The sequence below is a fragment of the Bison bison genome, unplaced genomic scaffold, assembly GCF_000754665.1.
Source record: "Bison bison bison isolate TAMUID 2011002044 unplaced genomic scaffold, Bison_UMD1.0 scf7180017864456, whole genome shotgun sequence".
In the NCBI taxonomy this organism is placed as follows: Eukaryota; Metazoa; Chordata; class Mammalia; order Artiodactyla; family Bovidae; genus Bison; species Bison bison.
This window is the reverse complement of record NW_011495018.1, coordinates 25,716,115-25,728,548: the sequence shown is the minus strand read 5'-3', so window position 1 is coordinate 25,728,548 and position 12,434 is coordinate 25,716,115. Positions and strand designations below refer to the sequence as shown.

The following is a 12,434-nucleotide window of genomic DNA, read 5'->3' as shown; positions in this document are numbered from 1 at the left end:
AAGTAATGTCTCTCTGCTTTTGAATATGCTATCTAGGTTGGTCATAACTTTCATTCCAAGGAGTAAGCGTCTTTTAATTTCATGGCTGCAGTCACCATCTGCAGTGATTTTGGAGTCCCCCAAAATAAAGTCTGACACTGTGGTCTAAGCACTGGGTAAAAATGCTGATAGAATGAGAACAGCTCTGGGTTCTTAGAAGGGTTCTCAGATCCAGTTGTTTGTTAGACCTTGTATTAAGTAGTAGGACTCTAACCCTCAACATCTCTTTTTTCTCCCCTTATGGGCTTTGCACTTTTTGGAAATTGCTTATGCTAAGTCACTTCAGTCGTGTCCAACTCTGTGCGACCCCATAGACGGCAGCCCACCAGGCTTCCCCATCCCTGGGACTCTCCAGGCAAGAACACTGGAATGGGTTGCCATTTCCTTCTCCAATGCATGAAAGTGAAAAGTGAAAATGAAGTCGCTCAGTCGTGTCCGACCCTCAGCGACCCCATGGACTGCAGCCTTCCAGGCTCCTCCATCCATGGGATTTTCCAGGCAAGAGTACTGGAGTGGGTGCCATTGCCTTCTCCAGGAAATTGCTTGGTGCCCCAGAAAGCTTGATATCGGAAGACACTAAAGTAGTCTGACTTGCTCCGGCAGACACTAAAGGGGGTTCTGACCCGTTTCTAGAAGAACATAGTTTTGAGTTTCTCCAGAATTTGGGATGGTCTACACGTAGCCACTCATGTTTTTACCTAGTGACTGTGAAAGAATGATTTAGTCAATGAAAGCAGTAAAATGAAGAGAAATCTGGTGTGTATGCATTTGAATTGATTTAACAAATAGGAATTATTGGCACATTGCTAGGCATTTGGTTGGAGAAGGTTTGGACAAGTCCTGTCTCCATTAGCTCCTGAATTTAACAAATGAGGAAGCAAACGGGAAAGGCATGGAGTGCAATACTTTGCATAGGATACATGCTCCTTGCTTTTGTGCTGTGCTAATAGTGTAATAGAGTGGGGGTGTGTGCAGCCCTTAGCACCAGGCTGCTTCTGGTTGCCATTACCTCAAGACCCATTACCAGGCAACGGTTAGTTATCTAATTACCAGAAGACCTGTGGGAGCTTAGAGTGGCAATTAGAGGTCCTGCTTAGCCATTGGTCAGCACTGCAGTTTGCCCCTCCCCCAAGCAAGCAACTGTCAATGAGCGACTCTTGGTGGTTCTACTCAGCCATTGGTTAGCACCACAGTGGGCCCCACCCACAAGTGGCCAGTTGTCAGTGAGTGACTGTTAGTGGGTCATTCAGCCAACTGTCAGTGGAATGGTGGTTGTCAGGTGGAGAGTGAGGTAAGAGTTGGATCCAGCCTTCTCCGTTAGTGCCTGCCAGCGCTCCTGGTTGGGGGTCAGCAGGGAAGCTGGGGGGTCCCAGGGAACAGCCTGGGAGCTGTGTCCCACAGGGCTCCAGAGCCCTCGCTGGGGACACCCATTGGCCTCATCCCAGGCCTTGAGGTGACCATGAACCTCTCCCCCATCTCCACCTCTGCGACCTAATGGCAGCAGCTGTCCACATTGGATGCAGTCTAGGACCTGCCCCCGCTGTTGGGGTTGCCTGAGGAGCTAGACGACCAGTTGGGTTATGGGTGCCTGGCTCCCTCAGCAATGAAAGCTGGGCAGGGTCTGGTGACCTGGCCCTGAGGGCGTCGCTAACTGAGATCTGCCTCTTAGCCAGGACTGGGACCTCAGAGGGCAAAAGCTGTGCCGTTTCTTGTCAGAATAGAGAATAACATTCGGTAGAGATTTACAGGAACATCGTTACCTGACCATGACCTGACCTCAAGAACAAAGGATCTAACACCAGAAAGTTTGCCACAACTAACCACACCCTTTCTTCACCTTTGCCAGAAAAGCTAGGCTTTGCTGAAAGCTTTTAGCGAGTTCAGAGTTTTTAGGGCATAAGCCACCTGTCTCCTTGCACGGCCCAGCAGTAAACCTTTCTCTGCTCCAAACTCTGGTATTTTAGTATGTTTGGCCCCATTGTGCGTCGACCACATAAACTTGCATTTTTGGTACCAATAGGTCAGGTGGTTTGGTAGATTCTACTGTTCTTAAAATAGTTGTGTCTTTGATGTTCTTCTTGGCTTGGCTGTTTCTTTCCAACCTACGACTCCTCATCACAGGACAAAATCTGGGAAGAGACCTAAAGAACCCTCTAGTCATAACCTTGCAGAGAAGTTGAAGGTTCCAAGTCAGGTTTTTCAGGGACTCTCTCTGACCCATAATGGGGTCATATCCTTGCCTCTAATTTTTTCTTAGTTTACATAAAAGAGATGGAAATGGTGCTGACCGACCCCATGGGGTGCTGGATGAGAATAAATCTCAAAATGAGTGTCTTGTAGTTGGTTAAATGCCATAAAAATGTTCAATATAATGGCTGATTATTTTTCTTTAATCTTAAATGGATACCTAGCATGCAAAAGTCCTATCTTGGTAGCAGAAATCCATTATCTTGGAAAGAGTTTAATGGCTGCTGTGCAAATGAACTGAAGGAAGTTAAATTGTGAAATGGGAAGGAGTTGAGAAAAGTGAAATGAGTTGTGCATTAAATTTAGATAAACACAATTATCTGTAACTGGATTATCACGTGTGCAGGCAAGGCAGGCGCTGTATATTAGGCACCTGTGTTTTGATTAAAATAGATTCAGGTGCATGTACTTTGCATCCTTGTAGATATGGGATTGTGCCTTAGCCATTGTCCAGGTGCATGAGGGGGCAGCAGGGAAATGGCTGAGATCCAAGTCCTCAGCTGTAAAAGTTTAAGGGGACTGGGAGTAGTCTGGCCAATGGATGTTCATTTCAGAAAACTGCTGACCCTATTATGGGCTGTCCAGCTGTTTTTCATGTGCAGCTTCTGGGTTTCTTTTAACTGGAGTCAGGAAAGTGGTCCTGGAGTCTGGTGGAGTCTAATGTCTGCTTTCTCCATGGATGGGACACAGAGAAAGACAGACGACATCAGAGAGCATTGGCAGCTGGGCTTGCCTGTTGTTCAAGATTTTATGGTTGTGAGGTGCTAGCGGTGGGGTGGGAACATGAAATCTCTTTGAACCCCTCTGTAGACAGACAGAATCAGGCCCAGTTCTTTCTTACCCTTTTAGGTCCATGTCCGTAAGTCAGAGTCATCTCTAGATCAAAGGCGAGCCCATCCTCTGATCTCTGGGTGGCCATCTGAGTGAACAGAGCTAGCCAGCCTGTGCCTGACCTTGAAGGAGGACAGATGTGGGGAAACAAGTGTAGATATCCAGTTAATCCCTGTTGCCACGTTTTATTTCAAGTGCAAAGCACTGTCAGGATTAAAATAAATGCTACCAGTTATGAGGTAGCATTAAATTAATAATTTTTCCCCCATGCTTGATCCTATAATACCCCTCAACTCAACGGATAAATTCTAAGTCCTCCTCTGGGTGATTTGAGATGCAGTGAATATTGTTGCACAAACTAAAGTTGACTTCCTCTTTTTTTCCCCCTCTCATTCCTCTCCTGTGCCCTTCTCCGCATCCCTCTCTCAGGTTATACTTATCCTGACGAAGCTGTATGACTTCAACCTGGGGAGCGTGACGGAGAGCTCACTTTGGAGGTAAGTGGATTAGAGGTCCTTCACTAGCTTCTCTGGTTGGGCTCACGTGAGAAGCACCAACTGAGCAGCTGGAGAGCATGTTTTGAAAGGAGCAGAAGATGCTCCTCTTCCTGGATGCCCACTTTAATGCCCCGGTGGCAATGATGGTCTCTATCTGTGAATTCCTTAGCACTCTGCTGATCTTGCTTGGGGCCCGTCACACATTCTCCTTGGCATTGTGGTTGCTTCTGCATTCATGCTGTGTCTCCTTTGGCTCGACAAATGTGAATGAAAGATAGAGAGATCAGAGCATGTCTGATGCAAGAGGAGACTGTGGATAAGGGAGCCTGATATAGGAAGGATGCTAGCCTTGGCGTGAGTCTCAGCCTAAGGACTGTTTCTCATTGTCCTTTGCTGTGACTCTTGAGAAGCCTGTGCTTCTGGGCACAGACACACATGAGAATTGGATCTGTGTGATGACTTCTGAGGTCCCTAGCCTTCCTGGACTCCTTCTTTCATAAAATAATATTAAAAATATATTTTACAACTACATTGGAGTAAAAACAAATATATTAATATTGTATATTAAAACTTGTTTTCAGCCTAACATGCTCATTCTTTGGTTTTGACTTTAAAAGAAATGACAGCATTTTTGTGAACCCTAGGCTCTATGTCTCTGTACCTGCTGAATAAATCAGCCCTGACAAGGAGCTGGGATGGGGAGAAGGATGTGAGTGGGTTAAGTCAGAGAGGGCTTTAAGGAAGCCACGAACCTGACAGTTTCTCTGGACAGGAGACACCACACACTCACTCTTGCATACATCTCCTCACATGCAAGTTCACTATTCCAGCCATGCTGCGGGCAGTCACACAGGGCCCCAGTGAGTTTCATCAGCCTCTCTGAGTCGGCACTTCATGCTCTGCTTATTGCATCCGTGGGCTTCAAGAGGGCTGTGTGTCTATCCTGTTTACTCTGTCATTTGTAAACACTGGAGAGAACACGGTCACAAAAGGCCATTCACTTGGTGGTGTCTTTCATCTCAGCGCCTGTCCTGAGGGTCTCTGGAGTCTTGGAGCAGAGGGCTCTGGGGCATGAGTATCTGTGAACCTGGCCGCTTCTTTATCTGACCTGTTTGCAGAGGACCAGCCAGAGCCTCTCTCCTGGAAGGGGAGCAGTCACAGCATCTATTAAATATTTAGGGGTTAATTGCTCATATCGGCGGGGCTTGCCTTCATTTGCACAGAATGTCCAAAACCTAATTTGGTGCTCAGTGGAAATTGGCAGAGGTATAAGTAACCAGGCTGCCTCTCGTAGATGAAAGCGTGCCTCTTTCCACTCACACAGGACTCCTGGGGAACGAGAGGCTCAGAAGCCATCCCCTCAGGCCCTATCACAGTGATGCTGTGGTGATCCTTTAAGCCTGACTCCAGTGCTGTCTGCTTGGTGCAAATAATGAAATAAGCCAGAGAATCCTGTCCTTATAATGAGAGACAGCTATACCTGGCAGCCCATATCATATTTCAGGAAAGGTTTGGTAGTTCTAAGGGTGAACCAGGCAAAGCCAAGGAGCCAAGGCCAGATGCTTAATGCTGGAGGCCCAGTAAGTGATAGAGTGTGTGCCCCATGGACATAAGAGTCAGTATATTCACTAGTGTGTGTCAAGGACAGCAGATGGCCGAATGGCCCTAAGGGCACCCTGATGTCCCATTGCTAGGATTCAAAATCTAGCTTGTCCACCCAAAGAGCTCTGTGGCTTTGGGCACTTTATCTAACTTCTCTGGATCAGCTTTTGGGGATGCTGGAATCAAGGACCACAGATTGAGTGGCTGCAAACTACAGACATGTGTTCTCTTCCAGTCTGAAGGCCAGAAGTCTGAAATCAAGGTGTCTTTGGGGCCCCCTCCCTCTGGAGGCTCTAGAGAGAATCCTTCCTCACCTCCTTCAGCTTCTGGTGTCTGTCAGCATTCCTTGGGCTCCATTATTGCCTTCTCTGTCTTCTCCTCTTCTCTCCCTTAGAAGGACGCTTGCCAGTGGACTTAGGGGCCAGCCCCATAATCCAGGATGCTCTCATTTTCAGATTCTTAGTTTAATTACATCTGCAGAGATGCTCTTTCAAGGATAATTCCGTTGTGGGTTCTGGGGGTTAGGACATATTTTGATAGGGGCAGTGCCATTCAACCGACTTCGCTCTCGTAAATCTCGGTTTCTCTGAATGTAAATTGGAGACAGTACAAATCCCACTTTTGTTCCAGCCACATTGTCCTTGCTGTTCTTCGGACAAGCCAGCATCTTCCTCAGGACCCTTACACTTGGCTTTTTCTTGGGTCTGAGCTTCTTCCTCTCTGCTCACCTCATCAGTGAGGCCTTTGTCTCAGGACTTGGCATTTCATTACTGGGCTGCATTTTCCTCCCTGGAACCTGTCACCCTCTAGCTGTTAAATATTTACTTATTGATTTATTTATGTTCAATCTACATCCACTAACATCTAAGCTTGTAAAGATAGAAATTTTTTTTTTTTCCATTTTGCTTCAGTGCTGTATCCTCAATACCTCAAATAGTATCTGGCACACAGGAGGTACTTAATAAATGTTTGCTTGATGAATAAATTCATGGATGGACTGTAAGGACTAAATTAAATATTAAATGTGCAAACATTTACGACAGTTACATGTGGAGAGTGCTCAGTTAATTGTAATAATTAATGATTATTGTAACCCTGTGTATTTGTGTAGTTTTGTTTGTAAGAATCGACTAAGGCAGGGATCCATGGGATGGAAACTGTAAGTGCATGCAAAGGGTTGTATTCCGTGCTGTCTAGGAATTACCACAGACCTTCCGGGGTGTTGGCAAGGGGATAGGGAGGGGAGAACAGTGATTTATGATGTTGTTCCTCATGCTGACTGGGCAGGGGGAATTGGAATAGCAGTTTCTACCTAGTTGGAGATGTTATTTTGTAAGAAAGATTCTCTGAATGGCTGTTGGAGTGATGGGTGAGCTACAGTTTGGCAAATGGAAGGTGGAAAAATGTCCCTCGCACAGGGCAAAGGCCAGGCAAGGCAAGGCTGTAGGAGATAAGGGGACAAGGAAGGAGGTAGGGAGAGCAGCTGGGTGCTGGATTAGGTAGGGAGGAGGGTGGGAGGACTCATCAGGTTCACAGGAGGGGCCAAACCAATGGGGGTTACTCAGCATAGACTGTAGATAACAGAGTATATATGGTGTGACCCTTCAGGGATTTGAAACAAGCTGGTAGATGTTATAGGCATTCCCTATGGATACGCGTTATGTGAATATGTATTTGTGTTATCCGGAGGGTTCACAGGTCAGATAAAGCCCAGCTTAGGAACCCCTGCAGAGGGGGCAGTTGAGAAAAGGGACTGATCCTAAACTTTGTGGAGACTTTCCAACTTCCTGGGCCCTCACCGTGTGTCTTCTGACTTCTTATTGTTATCCTTATCCCTAAGGATCCGTGCCCCTATCCTCTTTTCTCTGCTGTTAGTGATGTATTTTACAGTTAGAGCCTAGAGCACTATGATCTTCCTTACTAATACAGTGAGCACAGAAAAGAAACTAAATTAAACACACACCTTTTCATTTCTGTGATTTGGTCCAACATGCTTAACTAAGTTGAAATTGAATTTGGTGATTCTTCTTCAATTTTCTGTACAGCAGAGGCGCCTGGAGCAGCAGCTGTCATGACAAGATGATGCGCCCTGCCAGGTTGCAGTATGACATAATTATTTGTCTCACTGAATTAATAATTCAGAAGCCATCTACTTCTAAATAGACAAAAGGCTGTTTAAAAGCAGTCTGTAGCATGGCGGTAGTGTGTGTCCTTGGTGACACTCTTTCTGGAACTCCTAGGTGCCATTATACTGGGGGTGGTCAAAATATTTTCTCTCCACCAGCACAAGAATGGGTGCACAAATTGGTCATTTAGCACAACCATCTGTTGGCATCCTTTAGTCAAAGGACATTTTACATATGGAGTGTCAAGCCTGTAGAATTAATGAGGCTGGGGAGTGACTTTTTAAAAAGACCCAGGGATTTGTTTTTAGGGTGTTTTCAATCCATAGTGTGTCAAGCCTGGAGGTTGTCCATATGTCAGGAGTGATACTAGAGATCGACTCTATCAGACTTTATAGAGGCCAGACCCAAGGAGGAGCAATGAGTCCAGATCAGGAGGCTCAGATCTAATCAGCTTCCTCCTCATCAAGGTAATTAAAAGTGAAGCTCTGGGACTGATGGCCTGGTTACAAGTCCACATTCCTCCCCTGAGCCACTGAGTCATCTTGAACACGTTCCTTCACCTCGCTGTGCCTCTGTTTTCTTATCTGTACCAGGAAGGTTATATCCACACCTACCACATAAAGTTGTTTTGAAATTTCATTGAAATGAACTATGTCAACTGCCTTGAAAAATACCTGCCCTGCAGCACCTATGCATGGAAGGTGCTCGGAAAGAGTTAGTTGTCATCGTATGATCTGCAACTTGAGCTGCTTCTCTCTATGAGTTCCTATACCTAAGCTGTCTTGTTCTATCTTTTGTGAGAAAGTTGAGAGTCGGGTATCACTGGGCTCAATTTACAGATGGGAACACTGAGCATTGCAGAGGTTAAACAATATGCCCCAGATTGTGAAACTAAGAAGTGGGGGGAATCCTACTGAACCCTGAGCCTGTGCTTAGTCCACCCCGTGTGCTGGCCCTGATGCTGGGCAAGAGTGGACTCATGGAATCTTCCAGAATAAGATAATTTTTAATGAGTAGAAGATTGGGATGATATGGAAAGTGGAAGAGGGAGAAGTTCTCAGAGTGGGAAAATTGCCCTCGAGTGGTTGGACTGGGATTTCAACTTCTAGGCTAAAATATTCCTTCTGTAATTGAGATGGATGTTCTCTAATCCAGCACTGTCTGATTAGAAATATATAGGAGCCACATAATTTCCCAGCAGTCAATAATGTGAAAAGAAACAGTGGAGATTAATTTTATTAATAAATTTTCTTTAACCTAGTTATATAGAACTATCATTTCAATAGACAATCAATAAAATTATTAATGGGCAATTTTGCATTAGATTTTTGTAGTAAGTCTTTGAAACTGAATGTGTATCTCACACTTAAGGGCATATCTCAAGTTTACATACAAAATGCAGCCACAGTTTGTTTAATAGTTAAATATGGCTGTTGGATACCATAGTGCCCAGTAGAGGTCTAGTAATCTCTCTTTCAAATATTATCAGTTCATTGGGTGAGGTGGGGGTGGGGAGCAGGAAACTTTTTTCACCATAGAAATGCATGTTTGTTTCATCAAAGGACAAAATGTAAAAAATTCCACCTGTTCTGGAAGGAAATTATTTTATAATGTTATGCTACTTGGAATATGGGCAATGTCAAGGGCTAACCTGATCCATATTAAAACTCTGGTCGTCTAAAATGAAACGAGGGCTGTGGAAATCTGTCCACAGAAATGGAAAAGTCGTCACCAGAACTCCTAGGTCTTTGAACTGTGATTCTTGGTAATTCTGAAATAATCATGGCTATTGACCCTAGAGTCGAAGAGACTTGGGGTGAGAAAGGATCATAGCAAACATTCTCCTTGAGCCCCGGCATCTTTTCATTTCAAAGATAAGGACGTGAGTTCAGGGAGAGGAAGACACTTTGGCTGAGTTTCTTGGATAAGAAGTCTAAAAGTGTTGCCTGGCTCCTCTATTACGCAGAGTGAAGTAAGTCAGGAAGAAAAACACCAATACAGTATATTAACACATATATATGGAATTTAGAAAGATGTTAACGATGACCCTATATGTGAGACAGCAAAAGAGACACAGATGTATAGACAGTCTTTTGGACTCTGTGGGAGAAGGCAAGGATGGGATGATTTGAGAGAATAGCATTGAAAGGTGTGTATTATCATATGTGAAATAAATCTCCAGACCAGGTTCGATGCATGAGACAGGGTGCTCAGGGCTGGTGCACTGTGATGAACCTGAGGAATGGGATGGGGAGGGAGGTAGGAGGGAGGGTCAGGATGGGGGACACATGTACACCCATGGCTGATTCATGTGAATGCAAGGCAAAAACCACCGCAATATTTTAATTAGCCTCCAATTAAAAATAAAGAGGGTTCCCTGGCTCCTGATCTCCTTCCATGAACACACACATCCCCTAAATGGAAACCCTGGAACTGGATAGACAGCCCTCTTCTTTTTTCTTTCTTTTTTTTAATTGAAGTATAGTTGATTTATAATGTCGGGTTAATTTCTAATGTATAACAAAGTGACTTGGTTTTATGTGTATATGTGTATATATATCTCCTTTTTCACACTCTTTTTCATTATGGTTTGTCAAAGGATATTGAATATAATTCCCCGTGCTATACATATGACTTGTTTATTCTATGTATAATAATTTACATCTGCTAACCTGAAATCCCACTCCATCACCCTCCTCCCTCCTTTTTCTACCCCTTGGCAACCACAAGGTTGTTCTCTCAAGTTTGTGGGTCTGTTCGGAGAGTCTTCACATCTCCTCCATTGTCAACTGAGAATAGACCATTGTTGCATGGTGTGCAGGCATCATACATTCAGAGACTGGTCATATTCTCACTTATTCCTATGACAGTGGCATGTAGCACATGCTTTGGTGTCTTCTTCATGCCCCTCTGCTGAGCTTGGTGGCATTCCTGGTCCTTGATTTGGGAGCAAGGGGCCACTTTTCTTTGAAAGTGGTCCCTGTGAACAGACTGATTAAGCCACTGCTTGAGGTTTTGAGTCTTTAGTTTTGAATATAAGTCATGGTAGGGATTTATGTTTCAGACTGGCAAATTGCTTCTTGGACTCAGTTCTCCATGTCCTAAACATTAACACTTGGATTGATAAACACATTGCCCTCTCCTCCAAAAATTTGTTTTTAAGGTCCCATTTTACGGAGGTAGATGAGCTAGCATGCAATCCCCCAGCTTCCATCGGTCCGTCCCAAGCACTAGTCTCTGGCAAAGGTCTGTGAGTGGCCAGCTTCTGATTGGGTGTGAGGTCCCCACACGAGCTTTCATCTTGAATTCCTATTGGATTAGGGGTCCTCACAGAGCTAAACAAATTTGAAGTTTTCTGGGCATAAGAGGAACCAGGAATCCTTTGCAGTGGATGGTCCTCTGGTTTGCTACTTCCCCTCAGTTTCCTCTTCCCTTCTCGCTCCATTTCATCCACCCCCAGCCCGGCAGTGTGAGAATCAATATGCTCTTGGAAAAGCAACAAGTATTCTCAGCCCTTCCTCCTATGTGTTTGGTCTCAGGGCCCACACAACAAGGGGACTTCAGATGAAGAGGCCCCTGGTTAGGGTGTTTATGCGCCCACTTCCTGGGCACATCCTCCTGGACACCTTCCTACACCTTCCTGGATACCTTCCCTCTCCTTCCTCCCTGGGCCGGGTGCCTCTCCTCTGCTTCCCACTAATGTCTCATCCTTACATTGTGTTCCCAGCCTGGAAGCCCAGAACAGGGACCAGTGCCCTTTCTGTTTCTGGATCTACAATGTCAGCACTTGGGCTACACTAAGTAAAAGCTGAAAGAATTGAACTGACGTTCCAATTGCCCCAAACCAATCCCAGCCCCAGCCTTGCCTTGTCCTGTTGCTCTCCTTGTATTGAGTTGTCTTATCCCCCTGCCACTGGGGAATCCTGTGACTTTTCATCTGCTTTGCAAGCTGTTGTCTGGACCATTTATTTTCTCCTCTAATTGTTCTGTCACTGACCTTTCTGGGGGATGCTGTTTTTTTTAATAGAAAGTGGAGACCTTTGAATTTATTAATTTTTTTGTTTGCCAAGAAAACCCTGATAATAATTGCCAAGACTTCCCAGAAGTTATTAGTTTACAAATTTTAATGACACTCATGATTTATTTATGTACTTCCCTCCCTCTACAGCTGTTCATCCCAATTCCTTAGTGGAATTCCTGCTGAATCTGAGTGAATTAATGGAAACAAAACTGCAGAGTGGAATGACTTTTTTTTGGCTAGGCTGTTAATTAAAAGCTTTCCATCCTATTCGCTAGGCTCTTCATATGTGAGGTCCTGAAGACTGGGTGGATATAGGCTGTGAAATCCTCCCTCTAGAACTGGGGTCTTTTTCTGTTTGTTTTCAGTGGTAATGAATCTGGTGAAAACTCCTGTATTGGTCACAGAGCATTCAACTGAACAGATATTAATTGAGCATTCATTATGTAAGCATCCCTGTGCTCATTGCTGGGGGATGCAGAATAAGTATGTCATGATTGCTATCTTCAAGGAATATTTAGTTTGGTTGAAAGATAAGATTAATGCATACAGGGAACAGCGTCAGGCATATACAAGTATATATAGGTACATGCAAAACACAATGTATTCTGTGATGAGTGGCCCTACTGTAGAAGTACTTATATTTTTATTATTATCACACCTCACTCTATGAGGATGTAAAGCAGTTCTAGGAATGAATTAGAGGGATGATCAATGCGGTTCATATATTTTGTTTTGCTGTTTAATATAAAACGTCTTATTTCTCCATTCAGTTCAGTTCAGTTCAGTCGCTCAGCAGTGTCTGACTCTTTGCGACCCATGAATTGCAGCACGCCAGGCCTCCCTGTCCATCACCAACTCCTGGAGTCCTCCCAAACCCATGTCCATTGAGTCGGTGATGCCATCCAACCATGTCATCCTCTGTCGTCCCCTTCTTCTCCTGCCCTCAATCTTTCCGAGCATCAGAGTCTTTTCAAATTAGTCAGTCCTTTGCATCAGGTGGCCAAAATATTGGAGTTTCAGCTTCAACATCAGTCCTTCCAATGAACACCCAGGACTGATCTCCTTTAGGAT

At 44.7% G+C, this 12,434-nt stretch overlaps 1 protein-coding gene across 1 annotated transcript in view; it reads left to right on the top strand.

Annotated features, from left to right (window-relative positions):
- The window catches only part of SORCS3 (sortilin-related VPS10 domain containing receptor 3), a 640,372-nt gene that overhangs the window by 193,619 nt on the left and 434,319 nt on the right, over positions 1-12,434 (top strand). Inside the window, exon 2 of the mRNA XM_010859391.1 lies at positions 3,547-3,614. Within this exon, the coding sequence (XP_010857693.1) occupies positions 3,547-3,614 (68 nt within the window). The remainder of the gene's footprint in view (positions 1-3,546; positions 3,615-12,434) is intronic.